Here is a 20,083-nt window from a genome sequence, read left to right on the forward strand (position 1 = left end):
TAGACAAACAATTGCAGTGACCCACCCATCCCTATAGTAGGATCCCTGGTAGCCCCCTAGTGTATTAGAGGAAATGGAAGTAACCATTTGTGTGAAAATGTTTGTAACTGTACTATGTTGGTTAATGGTAGCAATAACTGCCCTCTTGTAGTACATGATTCTGTACTACAAGCACCAGTAAATGTGAGTTATACAATTTCTGTCAACAATAAGTATATCACACTAAAAGGAGTTTACCACCTAATTGGGGATGGATGTGTACTGTTGGGGTTGGTGGTGCCAGCCATGAGAGTACTTGGAAACACTGAAAGAGAATTGAGGTTGAGGGTTCTGAAAAAAATGGGAAATGCTACTAGAGAAGCATTGGTTGCTTTGAATGAAGAAGTAAAAGCACTCTGCAAAACAGGGAGGCACTTGACTACTTATTGGCTGGTCAAGGGGGTACTTGTCCAAGGAAGTACTTGTTTAATGTTTTTGATCATTTTGCTTTCTTGTTGTAAGGCCATCAAGGCTATCATGTTCAATGCTACTAAAGAAGCTTATACTGATAACTTGCTGTCTCTCCAGGAACTCCCCTTTCCCCCTATAATGGATGATAATATGCAAGAATGACTTAGTATCCATGTTTGACTAAGTACCTGGAGGTTTTAATAAAAAATAATTATAATCAAAAGGAAGAGATTCTGCAGATTCTTCAAAACATTTTATTGTCCGATTTGCAAATCTGGAGCAGTTAACAATCCACTCCAAAGTGCAGCGTTAAGAGCCCAATGAACAAGAGTTCGGTCTCAGCTTTTATAACCTTTGTCTACTTGGCAGATTAGCAGGTGTGTGAGATCATGGTGGGAAGATAGCGCACAAACAAGTGATAACGGCAGTTTTGTTACTCCTTTCTGCTAATAGAATTGTCGCTGCTGCTCAAGCCAGCCTCTGCTCTCTTCATATCTTTACACAGCTGTGTCCTTGAAAGATAGGAGAAGAACGGTATGGACCAAAAACTGGTCACTCTCAGATGGCCCTTTGTCTTTTGGCCGTGTGACTAAGTTACTCAGAAACAAAAGAGGAAAAACAATGTTTTCTCCTTACTTGACAGAAACAGACAGTGGAAATGTACAGGTTAAGGCTAATACAGCGCATGTGCATAACAAAGTTTGTAATTTATTTTAACCAATTGGCATTCAATTGGCAAATGTGTTAAGTTATTGCCATGGTATAAAAGGAATAATCAACTCAGTGTTCTCTGGAAAATAATGCAGCTCCTTGAAAGGTCAGTTACAGTACACTCCACGAGAGTGGGGTCCCCCACCTTCCACTCGTTCATTATTTCCCATAGAACTCATAGCCCCTCGTTGATTATCTCTTATGTAGAAATGTGTTCAACGTCCACTGAAGTAGCTAGCTATAGCAAGTTTACGAGATAGCTACAGTAGTTGCCGTGGTAACCAAACAAACAGCTAACAAAACCATCAGCCCTAGCTTGCCATGATGAAAATCGAATTCAACAATGCCAATAATGTTTTCAATTCAACTTTTGCTTTCAAAAGCAGCTCAAACATAGAACATGAACTATATCCATTGAATTGTGCCGTGCAAATACAGTGCATTATAGAGAAGTAATGCACGCTCTAGAATGCCCTTCAAGCCAATCAGAAACAAGTATTTTTTTAAAATCCCATAGTATAATTATGCAATAATGCATGAGGGGGTGCGGTATATGGCCAGAATACCACGGCTAAGTGCTGTTCTTCGCACAACGCAATGCGGAGTGCCTGGATACAGCCTTTAGCCATGGTATATTGTCCATATACCACAACCCCCTGAGGTGCCTTATTACTATTATAAACTTGTTACCAATGTAATTAGAACTGCAACACTCCTTATCATTTAGTGCCCCATAAAAGTACACCAAAAATAGATTCTACAGACCCCACTGAGTACTCCCAACCCCACTTTTACATTGGCACAAATTATACTTTTTTCAATTTAAGCCCACTATTGTCAACATATCACTCTGAACATTATATTTTTCAATATGGTCTTAAAATAATGTTAACAACTTTCGATTTGATTTTTAATTCTCCATAAATTCATTCTTGCATTTGTTTATAAGCACACAAAAAAAATCGTCATTGATTAAAATGTAATATATTTTGAATTAGTTGTCCACCTTGCAATGTTTTGAAATGCAGGATTTCATTTTGAAGGTTCCTCATTACCATAGGAAAGTGACGTCATCGTCAGTGCTGCAAGCAGAATAGCAGTCCTGTTATTTGGGGCGTACAACCACCCTTTGTGAGGCTTTCAATATTACATAATTAATGAATTGCTTTGTGCAATTATAATGGGGTTCGGTATGAATCGATATTTTGGTAGATGACGTATCTGCAACATGATAGAAGCTCCAAGCCGCAGCCTACAGGCTGATTTTAATGTGGACTGGGTATGGGATGCTTATTTGACAGCGCACTGATGTTCTCGTTGCCAGGAAGGATTTGACTCTGACAGTCATATTTGTTGTCGATGTCATTCATCGCGATTTTCATGTTTTGTAACGATATGCGATAAATTCGCAGAAACTCTTCCTTTTTCATGGCCTCGGTGGCAAGGTTTTGGGGGTCTGCAAACACAAATTCCAAGCTCTACATTTACGAAAATACCACACCACTTATGTCCACCCGACAGTGTTCAAGGGTAATGGGCTTGGGTGGTGTCTCCCCGGGAGTAGATTCACCCGGGTCCGGCGAGCCGAACAGGGAGATCTTCGAGGCCTGCAGAAACGGAGATGTGGAGAGCGTGAGGAGGCTTGTCACACCGGAGAATGTAAACAGTAGAGACACCGCCGGCAGAAAATCCACCCCGCTGCATTTCGCTGCTGGTAAGAACAGTTGATAGATACAATGTTGCTAGGCGCAGGAAACATCTCGCTACAATGTTCCACACTGCAAATGTAACAAATATAGTAACTAATATAGCAGACAATGTAACAAGACACGCTGTACAGTTAATAGTTTATTGTAACAGAATAATCCAGACACAAAGGCTGTACAATGTGCATCCACAATACATTCCCTAATATCAAGTTGATTCATAAAGGACTTATTTCGAGGATTTACTATTTTATTATCTTATGTTATATTACACCTGCTATTGATGTATCAATGCATTTATTAATAAGCAGTAACAGTCATTTTCCAATTAAGAAAATGAAGAAAAAAAAGCATAATAACTAAGTAGGTATGTTTATGCATAGTCACTAAGTAGGTATGTTTATGCATAGTCACTAAGTAGGTATGTTTATGCATAGTCACTAAGTAGGTATGTTTATGCATAGTCACTAAGTAGGTATGTTTATGCATAGTCACTAAGTAGGTATGTTTATGCATAGTCACTAAGTAGGTATGTTTATGCCTCTCTGTGGACCAGGTGCATCTATAAATCCATACCGTCTCTCTTATTCAGGATTTGGCCGCAGGGATGTGGTGGACTACCTACTACAAAACGGAGCCAACGTGCATGCCCGGGATGAGGGAGGCCTCGTATCACTCCACAACGCCTGCTCCTTCGGCCATTCTGAGGTGGTCAACCTGCTCCTGCACCATGGGGCCGATGCCAACTCCAGGGACAACTGGAGTTACACACCCCTCCACGAGGCCGCCATAAAGGGGAAGAGCGACGTCTGCATAGGTACAGTTGGATTCTGGCCTCCCTGTGAGGCTGTCCCCTTGGGGGAAAATATGCATTGTTTAAGCACAGTGACTGTTCTCTTATGGCTTCGAGTATCATGGTCTCATCTCCAGAACAATCCGTCATAGATACGTCTGTCTGTAACATGCTTTCAGGACCACTTTTGTAAAAGCCAAGTATGGCAACTTTGGTGTGCCCTCTCCATATTGTTGGTGTAGAACATAAGCTATTTGTTGATATATTGTAAATGCTGATATGGGTGAATTTGGTGTTGTAGTGCTCCTGCAACATGGAGCTGAGCCAACGATTCGTAACACAGATGGGAGGACAGCGCTGGACCTGGCTGAGGAGTCCACTAAAGCAGTGCTGACCGGTGAGTGGGAGGAACATGTTCCTCACAAGCACTTTAGAAGCACCGAATTGCATGATTGCATCTATTTTGGGCATGGGAACAGACTGAAACTGTTCCTCTGGGAACCAAGAGTGACAGAACACGCAGTTGAATGAATCAAAATGGTGAAGAACAAGAGTTATCTTGGAATACATGGGCTAATATGTTTCCACACTTTCCTAATCACAGGTGAATATAGAAAAGATGACCTGCTAGAAAGTGCAAGGTGGAGTATATCTCAGATTTTTAAATGGCCACCATTCAGATGCCTTGCAATCAACTGTGACCATTATTGTGCTCTACATGTTCTAATACATGTGATGCTTTCATAGGAGTGGGAATGAAGACAAGTTGATGGCCCTGCTAACACCATTGAATGTGAACTGTCATGCCAGTGACGGTCGGAAGGTAATTCACGTGCTCTCCTAAACTATTCATGAACAGACAACATTTTCCATCGCCTCTCTAAAATTCCAAATGCACTAAAATGAGGTAAAAGACAGATAGTCGTGCCCAAAACATGTTACTAACAAAGAGTGTGTCAGTCTGGACAAACAAACAAATCCCTTTCAAATGGTCCTTTGTGGTGTATCTTTCAGTCCTCCCCTCTGCATCTGGCTGCTGGCTACAACCGTGTGAAGACAGTGCAGCTGCTGTTAAAGCATGGGGCTGACGTCCATGCTAAAGACAAAGGGTACGACTTGGTCTCTGTCCTTTCGTCATCCTCGTTGAATCAGCATCGTATGCTGCAGGGAAGGCATTGTATGTCTTTCCAATACTGTGCCAGCAAGTTCTCTGATGGATGACTCTCTCTGACGTTTCAGTGATCTGGTGCCCCTTCATAACTCCTGTTCCTATGGACATTACGAAGTCACTGAGATTTTAGTAAAGGTTTGTCTGAAACACATTCTTCCTGTATTTAGCTTATGTATTTTTGTGTCACTGTATATAAAATGTACATTTCTTAACCCAGAGGCCCATTGAACATTCAAATGCTCATTGTACAAGTCTTGTTTGACCCCTGTCTCTCCATCGCTCCTCCCTTGGTAATGCAGCACGGCGCCTGTGTGAATGCCATGGACCTGTGGCAGTTCACCCCCCTGCACGAAGCCGCCTCTAAGAATAGGGTGGACGTGTGCTCCCTGCTCGTCAGCTACGGAGCCGACCCCACTTTCCTAAACTGCCACAACCAGAGCGCCATTGACCTGTCTCCCACTTCGCAGCTCAAAGAACGCCTGGCCTGTAAGCCGTGTATATTTTTCCCTCTTTTTCATTGTTCCTATTCTTTATGAACCTTGTTTTTTTGCTTGGAGGTCGTCTACAATATTCTAGTAAAACTGAATGAAACAAATTATTTTAGGCAAGGGGCAACACCTTGATAATGAGTCCTGTTCTCCCTATGCAATAGCTGACACACTCTGACCTCTTGTGTCTGTGACAGATGAGTTCAGAGGTCATGCCTTGCTCCAGGCAGCACGTGAAGCTGACCTGCCCCGCCTAAAGAAGCACCTGTCACTGGAGACCATGACCTTCAAGCATCCCCTTACGCATGAAACCGCACTGGTAAGACACCTCACTACTGAGTTGCCAACGTACTGCAGATAGTGTTGCTGCAGATTATACAGTCAATGAATTGCAGTGCTAGTATCCCATATATTGTTTTACATTTCTGGGTTACTCTGTGCTTGCCTTTCGTCTAAGCAGTGTTTTAAGATCTAAGATATGTTTTTAACAGCACTGTGCAGCGACATCTCCCTATCCCAAGAGAAAACAAGTGTGCGAGTTACTGCTGAGGAAAGGGGCCAACGTGAATGAGAAGACTAATGAGTGAGTAGTGCAAAGTGTGTCAGTCATTGACCCTTATCCCACAAGCAATTACCAGTCACTTTACTCTTACCGTTGTTGATATGACAGATATAAATGAGTCTGAATGCTCTGATAAGAGATTAGAACCACTTTAACTTGTTTGTGATGTAATCTGTCCAAGCTTCCTGACCCCCTTGCACCTGGCTTCTGAAAAGTCACACAACGACATAATCGAGGTGTTGGTGAAACATGAGGCAAAGGTAAGGTTCAGGTGTTATCAGAGCGTTATTAATAGTATAAAGATCAAGCCAACATGAGTATTTGCTTAATGGCCTATGATTCAGCAAGTGTGTGTGTGTGTGTGTGTGTGTGTGTGTGTGGTAATGGTGCATCAGGGCTCTAAATGCATCCTTAGTGCTCCCAACTTTAGAGTTAGGAGCACAAAATAATATCTAGGAATATATTTTGGTATTGATTGAAATGAAGCAAGAGATCAATCAGTCATTCAGTCATTCATGCTACGATCATTGATCTTCTAAAGAAGCTATACCTTGTCCTTTCTTTCTGTGCCTCCAAATGTTTAAATATACTTGGCTGTTAGCTAGCTAGCTAATGAGGTAACATGACTGAACAAGGTGTAAACAAATGCCTGTGAGTGGTTTTGGAACGACCCGCGACATGGTTTATGAACAGGCCCTAAAAAGTCACTTTTTGGTCAGGCACTCAGAAACAACTGCACAGCGGAAGCCTATCTTTACAACAGTTTTTATCTGGGCAATTTTTTTTCTTCTCCTGGTCGCACTGGTGCTCCCAAAATAAAATGTCAGGTCGACACAGGATATATCTAGGAGCATATGCAACCAAAATGGTCACACTTTAGAGCCCTCGGTGCAATGCATGTGATTCTTGATAATACGAAGTGTCAATATTTGATTGTGTCTGTCCCTATAAAATAAATGAATTAGTATTATCTCCCTATAGGTCAATGCCCTGGATAACCTGGGCCAGACAGCTCTGCACCGTGCGGCCCACTGTGGCCACCTCCAGACCTGCCGTCTGCTGCTGAAATCAGGCTGCGACCCCCTCGTCATGTCTCTACGGGGTTTCTCTCCATCCCAAATGGGCAATGAGAGGGTGCAGGAGATACTGCATGGTAGGCTGGAAACAGCTAGGAGTATGTTACACGAACAGACAGGAACCTGGCTTGGGATGATCATTCTGGGTGGAAATATTTGCTCCCGTTTCAAGTGTCAATAAATGTCTTATGTATGTCTTTCAGAGGGAACTCTGATTGGAAACTCTGATGTGGACTGGCAGTTGCTAGAAGCCTCCAAGTCTGGAGATTTGGAGATTGTTGAAGTAACTATCTCCAATACATTTTGGCATAATCTGACCAATCAATGCTCTGTTGTTATAATACTCATGTTACAAATGATTGATTTCAAATGGTAACAGTAGTCTTCGTGGTAACATGTCTGCTGTATTTATGTTTGCAGAAGCTGTGTACCATGCAGAATGTGAACTGTAGGGATGTAGAGGGCCGTCAATCCACCCCGCTCCACTTTGCGGCGGGGTATAACCGTGTGTCTGTGGTGGAGTACCTTCTACTGCATGGGGCTGACGTCCATGCCAAAGACAAAGGGTGAGCACAGGTCCTGACTTAGGCCAGGAGCTTTTCCCGGTCAGGTGATTTGGTCAGGAAAAACGCAAGGCTCTACCTATTCTCCAATGGGCCTGTGTCAGACTCGTCGCTCAGAAGGGTAATGTGTGTCCGTCTCTCTCTCGCGCTCTGTCTCCTGCAGTGGCCTGTTCCCCCTACACAATGCCTGCTCCTACGGTCACTATGAGGTGGCTGAATTGCTGGTCATCCACGGGGCTCTGGTCAACATAGCTGACCTGTGGAAGTTTACCCCTCTGCACGAGGCCGCCGCCAAGGGAAAATACGCGATCTGCAAACTGCTGCTGCAGGTAAGGAGTTTGTTTCCCAGAGTTTGTTTCCCTCTTACAGATTAGTGCTAGTTTATTTTCAACTGTGTTGGATCATCTACATAGCCACTTGGATTGGAATGATTTAGAGTCATCACTTACCCTGAAAACAATTGCGTTTGAATTTCGAGAAACCAGACACATCCTAATCCTGTGCAGTAGAACACATACTATAGAGCCTTCCGATTCTAGCACAGATGATCTAAACACACACCCCTATCACTCCCTTCCCAGCACGGTGCAGACCCGACCAAGAAGAACCGAGATGGGAGCACTCCACTGGACCTGGTGAAGGATGGGGACACTGACATGCAGGACTTGCTAAGAGGAGACGCTGCCCTGCTGGACGCAGCCAAGAAGGGCTGTCTGGCCCGGGTCGAGAAGCTCTGCAGCCCCGATAATGTTAACTGTAGAGACGCACATGGACGGCACTCTACACTGCTACACCTGGCAGGTCAGTCAGCGCGCTGGAGCTTTCTGTAAGGACAGTGATCTTGAACCCTAGTCATTGAGAGCTTCAGTGTGTACAAGCCGTTGTTCCAACCCAACATTCACAAGTTTAAGGGTTTAGAATGTTTATTGAGAAATGTAATGGATGTGAGAATGAGGATTCGCGGGGGGTGTTGGGAATGGACCGGGTGAAGCCGAGGGCTGCAGATGAAGGATCCAGGGGGGTGGACTCGGTAGAGTTTGGCTTGGAGTCCCAGGTTGACCTCATCGGGCCGTGGATGTTAGGCTGTTGTTCTTCCCTCGCCCACTTCCAGGGCAAGGGGCGAGGTAGGAAGGAATGATTTTTAAATGGACCACCCTTGGCAGGAAATTCTACACTCGTTCATCCCGAGATTATTGTGTTTTCAGCCACCGGTAGCTTGTGGGTGCTTTATATGTGCTACAGTCAATTATGAGTGCATGTCTACTTATATTAAACATATACTTTTTAACATACACCTATTGTATGAAAGCTGGCAAATTAATTAGCTAACTAACGTTAGCCTGCCTAGCTGGAACTTCTGAAGAAGTAAAATGTTTTATTTCTACAATTACCAAAAGATAACCAAACAAAAACCATTTTACGAGACGTGTTTGTGCCGTCATGTGTATTAGTAGCACAATTTCTAACTTATTTGCGTTCATTTTAACTTACCTAACTTACTTATATGTTGACTACTCCAATGATGTTGTTTTTAAGTTTTCGCTGACTTTTCTTAGCGGATGTACAATCGCCGCAAATTGAATTATGGGGAGTTTCAGGCCTTGGAGTGAACATAATTGTACACTCGGAAAGCCGACTAAAAACGAGGAAGTGGGGTGGGGCTTACGTTGCAAACTTACCTTGCTTGGCTAATCATTTGGACCGCCCTCCAAGATGGCGACGGAGATTCCCCCAAGGGCATAAGGCAAGGACAAGGGTGTGTCTTTTAAGTGTTTGAACCGCAGCCTTAAAAGACACACCCTCGATTTGCGACGATTGTACATCCGCTAAGAAAAGACGGCGAAAACTTAAAAACAACATCAATGGACAAGTCAACATACAAGCGTAAGTAAAAACAAATGCAAATACAGTTGGAGACGGAAGTATACGAACACAATCATTAAAGCTAATTTTTCAACCACTCCACACATTTCTTGTTAACAAACTATAGTTTTGGCAAATCGGTTAGGACATCTACTTTGTGCATGACACAAGTCATTTTTCTAACAATTGTTTACAGACAGATTATTTCACTTATAATTCACTGTAATTCCAGTTGCTCAGAAGAGCTTGCAAAATTCCATGGCTTTAGAAGCTTCTGATATGCTAATTGACATCATTTGAATCAATTGGAGGTGTACCTGTGGATTTATTTCAAGGCCTACCTTCAAACTCAGTGCCTCTTTGCTTGACATCATTGGGAAATCAAACGAAATCGGCCAAGACCTCAGAAAATAAATTGTAGACCTCCGCAAGTATGGTTCATCATTGGGATCAATTTCCAAAAGCCTGAAGGTACCACGTTCATCTGTACAAACAATAGCACGCAAGTATAAACACCATGGGACCACGCATCCATCATACCGCTCAGGAAGGAGACGCGTTCTGTCTCCTAGAGATGAACGTACTTTGGTGCGAAAAGTGCAAATCAATCCCAGAACAACAGCAAAGGACCTTGTGAAGATGCTGGAGGAAACAGGTACAAAAGTATCTATATCCATAGTAAAACGAGTCCGATATACACATAACCTGAAAGGCCGCTCAGCAGGGAAGAAGCCACTGCTCCAAAAAAAGCCAGACTACGGTTTGCAACTGCACATGGGGACAAAGATCATACTTTTTGGAGAAATGTCCTCTGGTTTGGCCATAATGACCATCGTTATGTTTGGAGGAAAAAGGGGAAGCTTGCAAGCCGAAGAACACCATCCCAACCGTGAAGCATAGGGGTGGCAGCATCATGTTGTGGGGGTGCTTTGCTGCAGGAGGGACTGGTGCACTTCACAAAATAGATGGCATCATGAAGAAGGAAAATTATGTGGATATATTGAAGCAACATCTCAAGACATCAGTTAAAGCTTGGTCGCAAATGGGTCTTCCAAATGGACAATGACCCCAAGCATACTTCCAAAGTTGTGGCAAAATGGCTTAAGGACAACAAATGCAAGGTATTGGAGTGGCCATCACAAAGCCCTGACCTCAATCATATAGAACATTTGTGGGGAGAACTGAAAAAGTGTGTGCGAGCAAGGAGGCCTACAAACCTGACTCAGTTACACCACCTCTGTCAGGAGGAATGGGCCAAAATTCACCCAACTTATTGTGGGACGCTTGTAGAAGGCTAACCGAAACGTTTGACCCAAAGTTAAACAATTTATTTTAAGTGATCCTAACTGACCTAAGACAGTGAATTTTTACTAGGATTTCAATGTCAGGAATTGTGAATGTATTTGACGAAGGTGTATGTAAACTTCCAACTTCAACTGTAAGTTAGAAATTGTTGTAAGGGATTTCCTCCTCTTCGTCTGAAGAGGAGAGGCGAGAAGGATCGGAGGACCAGTATGCGGCGTGGTAAGTGTCCATGGTTATTTTAATTAGAAATACTAAACATGAAGACGACTGAATACAAAAACAATAAACGTGGAACGAACGAAACCCAAAACAGTACCGTGTGGTGAAAAACACAGACACGGAAACAAACACCCACAAACACACAGTGAAACCCAGGCTACCTAAGTATGATTCTCAATCAGAGACAACTAATGACACCTGCCTCTGATTGAGAACCATACTAGGCCGAAACATAGAAATCCCCAAATCATAGAAAATAAACATAGACTGCCCACCCCAACTCACACCCTGACCAAACTAAATAATGACAAAACAACGGAAATAAAGGTCAGAACGTGACAATTGTGCTACTAATGCATATGACGGCACAAATACGTCTCATAAAAAGTAAATATGTTTTTGGGAAATTATTGAAAAACATTTTCCTTCTTCAGAAGTTCCAGCTAAGCAGGCAATGTTAGTTTGCAAATTAATTTGCTAGCTATCATACAGTAGGCGTGTATTAAAAATGATATATTTAATATAAGTAGACATGCACTCATAATTGACTGTAGCACATATACAGCACCCACAAGCTACCGGTGGCTGAAAACACAATCATCGCGGGACGAACGAGTGACAAATTTCCGGCCAAGGGTGGTCCATTTAAAAAATCATTCCTTCCTCCCTCGCTCCTTGCCCTGCAAGTGTATACTCGTCAGACATCACGATACGTCATCAGAAGTGTCCACTTAATTTGAGGGCTGAGGGGATAGGGTGTGTCTTTTAAGTGTTTGGACCGTAGCCATAGTGTTGCCAACGGGAATGGAGGCTGTTTGGCAGCTGGTGCTTGTTCCGTTACTAGGGAGTTGTGTTCAAGGCAATTAGTTTAAATGTTGCATTTCAAGTCTGGTCTTCTCTCCTGAATTTGATTGATTCAACTAACTTATCATTAACGCCTGAAAAGCCGGCAGACCATCAGGACGGGACTACGGATTTAGGAGAATAGCATTTTCAGATCATTGCCTCTTCTGATTAAACTAATTATGTGTCTATTGTGTCAGCTGGCTACAACAACCTGGAGGTAGCAGAGTACCTGCTTCAGCATGGAGCAGAGGTCAACTCCCAGGACAAGGGAGGACTCATCCCCCTGCACAACGCTGCCTCCTACGGGGTGAGTCCCAGTTACCCTAATCTACTGTACACACTCACAGCACAATCACACTCTAAAGGTGTCCATTGAGTCTTCCTACTACCTGTACGGTATGATTTTCTCAGAGACACCAAAAGTAAACAGGATGTCTAGAGACTTGATTGATGTGCCTAGGTTTTTCTGTGGTTGTTGAAAGAGTCAGTGCCTCGTACTCGGCACACCAAACACTCACCAAGATCCTTGTCAAAGGCTTCTTTAAAAATGTAACCAGGAATTGGTTTCAGAGATTAAGCACACCTTTGAATAAAAATTGGCATCTTCTGCGGCCTTCACAACAAGCTCCTTTAAAAAAAAAAAAATGTAATCATGAATTGGTTTCAGTGGTGAGGGGTGAAGTATGTATGTTGGCCAAATGATTAGCACTCATGTCTCTATGACACAAAACACTGTTGGAAACAAAAGGCCAGTAGATTGCTTTGATCAGACCCTTGAGAAACGAGGAGCTCATCACACCACAGTCCTCCCCGACAGCCTGGTGCTTGCTCTAACTACACACACAGATTGGGTCATCTCAAATAAGCAGTTGGTGTAAATACTTCAAAGTACTACTTAAGTCGTTTTTTGGGGGTATCTGTACTTTGGTTTACTATTGATATTTTTGACAAATGCTACTTTTACTTCACTACATTCCTGGAGAAAATAATGTACTTTTAATAGATTTCCCATGACACTCAAAAGTACTCGTTACATTTTGAATGGCTAGCGTGACAGGAAAATGGTCCAATTCACCTACTGCCTCTGATCTGGCGGACTCACTAAACAATATGCCTGAGTGTTGGAGTGTGCCCCTGGTTTTCCGTAAATAAAAAAAACAAGAAAATGGTGTCATCTTGTTTGTTTAATATAGTGTTTTGCGATTTTTCTTTAAACCAATATTCATAACCCTTTCTCTCCCTATAGATGTTTCTCACCCTTTTGTTTGCTTTGTTTCTTAAACCTGTGTTGGTTGGGTTACCACCTCAACCTAGATTTTAGAAGAGAAAGGGTGAATTAACTAGTAGAGGTCTTGCCTAGTAGAAGTCCTATATCTGAGTCTGAGATGCAAGTTGACCAAAAGAACGAGAGAAAGTTGCAAGACACGAACCAAGAGCCAAGTGGAGTCCAATGTGTTCTCATTTGCAGCATGTGGATGTGGCTGCTTTGCTCATCAAGTACGACGCATGCGTGAACGCCACAGATAAGTGGGCGTTCACTCCACTGCACGAGGCAGCGCAGAAAGGGAGGACCCAGCTGTGTGCCCTGCTATTGGCTCATGGGGCCGACCCTGCCCTCCGCAACCAGGAAGGCCAATCACCGCTGGACCTCGTCACGGTATCCGTCCACACACACTTGCTATCCTGTCTCTTGAGCTGACAACCTCTCCCCAACACGGGATTGTGTGGGAAGGGGTAGCATAATCTGTCATCCTCACAGCCACCACACTCACCTGTTTCTCATGTCTACTGCTCTTGGATACATGAAATCCCTCAAATCACAACAACACCCTGACATTGTATATTGTGCTTGTGATTCGTGTTAACAGCATGTTAAACATCACCTACATAGTCTTGTTTGGAATTCTTTCCAGAGTTTTGCTGTTGTTGAGGAGATTCAATGTCTCTCAATGCTCGTTTCTACACTCTCACATGGCCTGACCTTCACCAGCAACTACTGGGTGACATGACCTCTTTCTAAATAGAAGAGAGGACCTGTCTCTGTCTCTGGCAATGAAATGCCTGGAAAGTTCTCTCTCTCATCACACATTGCTAAATGACTTGAATGTACTATATGCATGTCAAGGGTTTGCTCACATAGGAGCATGTAGCCTTATTCATACTTTCTATGCGTTATTGATGTGTTGGCAACGGTCGCTAATGCAGTCTAATCGTGTTCCTTTGCATGGTTGTACTGTGATTGAGTCGTCAATATTTTGTGTCATTCTTCATTTCTCCTCCACGACTTGGTAAATTAGGGACAATGCCTCTTTCTCCTTTCTATCTTTTCTTTCTACAGGTGGACGATGTTCGTGCCTTGTTGACAGCGGCCATGCCACCTTCAGCCCTGCCCGGTTGCTATAAACCCCAGGTAATCCGTATGTCTGCCCCTGTTGGGGTGGTGGTCCCCCCCAGCCTCTCAGCCAGCTCCACACCCCTGTCCACCTTGGCCTCCAGCAACAGTCTGGACAATCAGGCCACTGCCTCCACCTTCCCTGAGCTACCCACTCTCCTGGGGCCCTCTGGGGCTGTGGGCACGGACAAGAAGGAGGGTCCAGGTGTGGATCTGAGTATCGGACAGTTCCTCAACAACCTTGGACTGGAACACCTACTAGAGATCTTTGAAAGAGAGCAGGTAAGCTGAACCCCAAAACGCAGCTCGCTTAAGTCTGATAACTTAGATAAACCTCTTTCTATATAAAAAGCTTCAAGGATGTCTTCAGCATCGGATGTTCCACAATAGGCCTATGAAGCATTACTTAAGATGCTGAAGGTGAGATCTGGCATTATTTTAAAGTTCACCCTTTTCTCTTTTTGAAGATCACACCGGATGTCCTGGTAGAGATGGGACACAAGGAGCTGAGAGAGATCGGTATCAATGCCTACGGACACAGACACAAGATTATCAAAGGAGTAGAGAGACTCACTAGCGGACCTCAAAGTACGTTTACACACTACAGGACCCATGCTGTTGTCCATAACACAGGTTCACTTCAAATGTATGTTAGTGTGTTTAGCATTTAACGACGTGTTTTCCAAGGGCTGTTAGTGAATGCAACCATCAAAGATTTAGATTTTGACTTGATCTTCGTGTATGAAAGGGCAGTGTGCTTCGATTGAAGTTCACATCCTGAGTGAAGTTTTGAACTACTGCAATAGTAAAAAGAAGTTCACGTTCCTGTGATGCAGGTTTGAACCCGTACCTTGCGTTGAACAGTGGGACCATCCTAATAGATCTGGCGTCGGACGACAAGGAGTTTCAGTTGGTGGAGGAGGAGGTACAACCAACAAGATGACTCGCTATCAAACTCTTACATCTTATTGATCATATCTTGTTGTAAATTAGATAATGTTGACTCAAATTTTGAGTCTTGTTTTTGAACAGTTGCAGAGTACGATCAGAGGGCACAGAGATGGAGGGCTTGCTGGAGGGGTTTTCAACAGATACAACATTGTTAAGGTACAGTTGGCTGGTTTCTATCCACATTAGGAAGGCAAAGCTCTGTTTTATTCTGTCAAATCAAATCAAATGTATTTATTTAGCCCTTCTTACATCAGCTGATATCTCAAAGAGGTGTACAGAAACCCAGCCTAAAATCCCAATCAGCAAGCAATGCAGGTGTAGAAGCACGGAGGCTAGGAAAAACTCCCTAGAAAGGCCAAAACCTAGGAAGAAACCTAAACCTAGAGAGGAACCAGGCTATGAGGGGTGGCCAGTCCTCTTCTGGCGGTGCCGGGTGGAGATTGTAACAGAACATGGCCAAGATGTTCAAATGTTCATAGATAACCAGCAGGGTCAAATAATAATAACCACAGGGTGCAGCAAGTCAGCACCTCAGGAGTAAATGTCAGTTGGCTTTTCATAGCCGATCATTAGGAGTATCTCTACCGCTCCTGCTGTCTCTAGAGAGTTGAAAACAGCAGGTCTGGGACAGGTAGCACGTCCAGTTTAATCTAGTTAATGGAAGTCTAGTTAATGGAAGTCATTATTCAACTGCACATTCAGATGATGTTATAACAACTTTATTAACCACCATTAACCATATTCTCTTATCCCTGCTTTGAGAGAAAGGTATTGTTAATTCACTATTTTCCCCTCTTGATCTGCAGATCCAGAAAGTGTGCAACAAGAAGCTTTGGGAGAGGTACACCCATCGAAGGAAGGAGGTCTCAGAGGAGAATCACAATCACTCCAATGAACGGATGTTGTTTCACGGTAAGAGAATAATATACAGAATAGCACCGCCCACATTCCAATGAGAACCCATCATCCGTGACACTCCAGAAACCACTTGGGTCATGTTGTGTTCGTGGTTGATCTTTTTTTGCGTGCTTAAGTGTTTTAGACACTCAGAAATCCTATTTACAAGTGCTCAGTCCAGCATTCATGCCGCTCTTGATCCAACAGGTTCGCCGTTTGTCAACGCCATCCTCCACAAGGGTTTTGATGAGAGGCATGCTTACAAAGGCGGCATGTTCGGCGCAGGCATCTACTTTGCTGAGAACTCGTCTAAGAGTAACCAGTACGTCTACGGGATAGGAGGCGGTACAGGCTGCCCTCTGCACAAAGACCGGTCCTGCTACGTGTGCCAACGGTAAACCAGCCACCCAGTCCTTTGATGTTTCTCTACCACAGTAAACCATATCAAAGCTGAGGTCTTAGTCACCACAGTACAACTGAACCAAGCCATAGCTGGGCGCTAATAACACTCCAATGAGAGTTTCACAACGTTAAGAAAGAATGGCTCAAATGTGTCAAGTGGATTGATTGAATGGAGGTTCCTTCCTGGCATCACATGTGGCGTGATGTCTGATTGTCTGTGATGGGTTCTATGGGTCTTCAGGCACCTGCTGTTCTGCAGGGTGACCCTGGGCAAGTCCTTCCTGCAGTTCAGTGCCATGAAGATGGCCCACTCCCCTCCAGGACACCACTCTGTCACAGGGAGGCCCAGTGTCAACGGACTGTCACTGGCAGAGTATGTCATCTACAGAGGAGAGCAGGTACGGTAACTAGTGGCTTTGGCATATTGCATTAGTGTGTGACTTTCATTTTGACACTAACTACTGAAGTCACAGGATTGTCATTCTTTGTTATCAGCCTTACATTACATTTTTAATACTGCTCCTCTTGGATCTAATGTGTTAATTGTATGGTAGCATGCCCTTATGACTACCAAGCTGTTCAAATTGACTTGATCTGACACCTGTGTCATTTACTCTAGGCCTATCCAGAGTATTTGATCACCTATCAGATATTAAAGCCCGATGCCTCTGTGGATGGATAGAAGTGGAACGGAGGAAGGAAGAGCAACAAGTTAATTGTACAGAAGAACATCTCAGCCTGTTTCTGTTATGTTCAGGGCAGCAACAGCTTTACTAAATGCATGCACAAACAGATGTATTTATTTTTTCCTCCATTTGAAGCATTTCCATCTGTAGCCATTCTAACAAATGCTGTGCAGGACAACTACAACTGGCTAATGTCTAACTGTAATTCAAAAAAACTTCTGTGTTATAGTAGTTATTTTCTGGAGACATTGTGTATTTATTTTTTGGTACTAGCGTGTTAATTTATTTACATTTTTATGCCCAAGTTATTGTAAATGAATGACCCATAGAATATGTATTCCATCAACCAGCAGTCAAAATCAGTGTTTTCAAAGTCTGCCTTGTGGGGATGTCTGGGTCATATTTATTAGGGCACATGGTAGCAAAAAATGTTTCAAAAGTTGTGGAATGGAAAATTAATGTTTATTGGACAAGCCTAGGTGGTCACTCCCTGTTTCAGTCTGTTTTCTTCCATTGGTGCCTATTGCCTAATGGCTTATTTATCCAGTATTGTAAATCAGGACACAATTTCAGATCATTATCCTGTTAGAAGGTGTATTGTTTGGTCTACAGTGACAGTTAAAAGATCAGGATCAGTGTCCTTTCATTCAGTAATGGTGGCCGCAGCAAAGTCTTCAAATTTGAGGACTCCTAAATTGTCATAAATTGCCCCTCCACGAAGTCTGTTTTGCTTTGAAAGCTGTTTGTTTTACACACCAGACAAGGGTGACGAGACTACGCAGAGAAAACAAAACATGTAGTTTGTCAATTTCCCTCGGTCAGTGTTTGGATGCGCTGTGAGAACCGTGTCTGTCATTTGAAATAATGTGAAGTTAATTTACACTAATATGCTGTGGTTGCGTGATGTTCTCGCAGCACTTTGTTCCTTTTGCATGATATTCCTGTCTGATTAACTCTCGTTAGAGTTGTACGTCATGTTTGAACAGTGTTTGCTTAGTGCTAATTGGATGCATCATGGCTGGATCTGGGTGGGAATAATCTCCACACAAAACAGCCACATCAAAATAAATGAACTATTTGTGAATCCTTGGTTGTAAATGGTTTGTAGTCTACTGTAAAAAAAAAAAACAAATTGTAGTTGCATGTAATTACTTATGGACCAAACGTTGCGTTGTCTGTTTTTGTAGGTAGTGGAATAACTATCATTGTTAATTACACATGTTTCACTTGTCAGTATGATGTCTCCCAAGGTAGTGTACGATTAGCCATACGAGCATACTACATACTTAAACTACTTAATTGCATACTCATTTCGACGTTTGATCTAGTAGAATTAACTGGTCTTTTACGACTCAAGTTTGACAACCGCTGATAATCAGATAAATTGACGCGCTGTACCAAAATGAACGAATGGCAGGAGTCACAGCAATCACGCATTAGATGACGCATTCGAATTACTATTTTCGAAATGTCACAGCCTACTATAAACTTTTGTTTTTTGCACACTATTTAGTAGGCTAGTATGGACATTATACGTACAGTCTTCCTCTCTACCTAGGCTACTGCTTTCCTGCCGCATTGTTTTCATGAGACGTTGAGTGTCCGACAATGGCACTCTTCAGTTCAAGATGTTTTGACATGCAAGAGAAGACATTTGGGCCGTAGGAGTGGGCTTGTTACAGTTTAATGTAGTTTAACCTTTTGTCCGACCTTAACTGAGATGTACACTACAAAGTGGAATAGAGGAATTATTGATCAATTCTAAGTTCAATTTGGGATAACCATTGACAAGAAGGTGGCTCACCTTTTAGCCAGGCAGTGGAGAGCCGGGGCGAAAGTAACACGCCCATCTTCTCATAACACAGAAACTAGTGAAGTCAACACGTTCCTAATGTGGAGGTCAACCAGCATATGCACTACCGTTCAAAAGTTTGGGGTCACGTAGAAATGTCCTTGTTTTTGAAAGAAAAGTACATTTTCCGTCCATTAAAATAACAGAAAATTGACCAGAAATACAGTGTAGACATTGTTAATGTTGTAAATGACTATTGTAGCTGGCAATGGCAGATGTTTTATGGAATATCTACATAGGCGTACAGAGGCCCATTATCAGCAACCATCACTCCTGTGTTCCAATGGCACGTTGTATTTAGCTAATCCAAGTTTATAATTTTAAAAGGCTAATTGATCATTAGAAAAACCTTTTGCAATTATGGTAGCACAGCTGAAAACTGTTGTCCTGATTAAAGAAGCAATGAAATTGTCCTTCTTTAGACTAGTTGAGTATCTGGAGCATCAGCATTTGTGGGTTCGATTACAGGCTCAAAATGGCCAGAAACAAAGAACTTTCTTCTGGAACTTGTCAGTCTATTCTTGTTCTGAGAAATGAAGGCTATTCCATGTGAGAAATTGCCAAGAAACTGAAGATCTCATACAACACTGTGTACTACTCTCTTCACAGAACGGCGCAAACTGGCTCTAACCAGAATAGAAAGAGGAATGGGAGGCCCCGGTCCACAACTGAGCAAGAGGACAAGTACAGTAGAGTGTCTAGTTTGAGAAACAGACACCTCACAAGTTCTCAACTGGCAGCTTCATTAAATAGTACCCGCAAAACACCAGTCTCGACGTCAACAGTGAAGAGGCGACTCTGGCCTTCTAGACAGTTGCAAAGAAAAAGCCATGTCTCAGATTGGCCAATAAAAAGAAAAGATTAAGATGGGCAAAAGAACACAGACACTGGACAAAGGAACTTTGCCTAGAAGTCCAGCATCCCGGAGTCGCCTCTTCTCCACTACAGCCCTTTGAGGTTAATGGGGGCCTGTTCGGCCCACCTTTTCCTGTAGTCTACGATCAGCTCCTTTGTCTTGCTCACATTGAGGGAGAGGTTGTTGTTTCCAAGCCCAGTGGATACACTACTAGGGTTGAAAACACCGGCACATTATTGGCCAAGGGTGATGCTCCACCCTTTTCCTCCTCTATGTTTGATACTCCCCACTACG

General features: G+C 43.1%; 1 protein-coding gene across 2 annotated transcripts; it reads left to right on the top strand.

The window, feature by feature from the left end:
- Nucleotides 1–2,211: 2,211 nt before the first annotated feature.
- On the top strand, nucleotides 2,212–18,165 carry LOC110499002 (poly [ADP-ribose] polymerase tankyrase-2). Of its 2 annotated transcripts, XM_021575783.3 has the most exons (26): nucleotides 2,212–2,875; nucleotides 3,460–3,684; nucleotides 3,962–4,057; nucleotides 4,265–4,301; nucleotides 4,408–4,483; nucleotides 4,675–4,769; nucleotides 4,900–4,966; nucleotides 5,131–5,317; nucleotides 5,517–5,638; nucleotides 5,811–5,902; nucleotides 6,063–6,141; nucleotides 6,863–7,034; nucleotides 7,161–7,240; nucleotides 7,378–7,523; nucleotides 7,684–7,849; nucleotides 8,102–8,321; nucleotides 11,951–12,060; nucleotides 13,222–13,410; nucleotides 14,092–14,427; nucleotides 14,613–14,733; nucleotides 14,982–15,070; nucleotides 15,178–15,252; nucleotides 15,903–16,008; nucleotides 16,201–16,387; nucleotides 16,637–16,793; nucleotides 17,015–18,165. In XM_021575783.3, exons 1-26 carry the CDS (start codon nucleotides 2,590–2,592, stop codon nucleotides 17,075–17,077), a joined length of 3,579 nt encoding a protein of 1,192 aa, XP_021431458.3. In that variant the 5' UTR covers nucleotides 2,212–2,589; the 3' UTR covers nucleotides 17,078–18,165. The 2 variants fall into 2 exon arrangements, with proteins under 2 accessions (XP_021431458.3, XP_021431459.3); XM_021575784.3 differs by lacking the exon at nucleotides 13,222–13,410.
- Nucleotides 18,166–20,083: the final 1,918 nt, after the last annotated feature.

This window comes from Oncorhynchus mykiss, chromosome 20 (genome assembly GCF_057628025.1).
Source record: "Oncorhynchus mykiss isolate SJ-2025 chromosome 20, ASM5762802v1, whole genome shotgun sequence".
In the NCBI taxonomy this organism is placed as follows: domain Eukaryota; kingdom Metazoa; phylum Chordata; class Actinopteri; order Salmoniformes; family Salmonidae; genus Oncorhynchus; species Oncorhynchus mykiss.

Bases quoted from the DNA above. Each gene is read 5' to 3' on its own strand.
- LOC110499002 (XM_021575783.3), top strand. From the start codon at position 2,590: ATGGCCTCGGTGGCAAGGTTTTGGGGGTCTGCAAACACAAATTCCAAG. The intron at 6,142-6,862 runs GTAAGGTTCAGG...ATCTCCCTATAG, and splicing joins TGGTGAAACATGAGGCAAAG to GTCAATGCCCTGGATAACCT. The intron at 16,009-16,200 runs GTAAGAGAATAA...TTGATCCAACAG, and splicing joins TGAACGGATGTTGTTTCACG to GTTCGCCGTTTGTCAACGCC.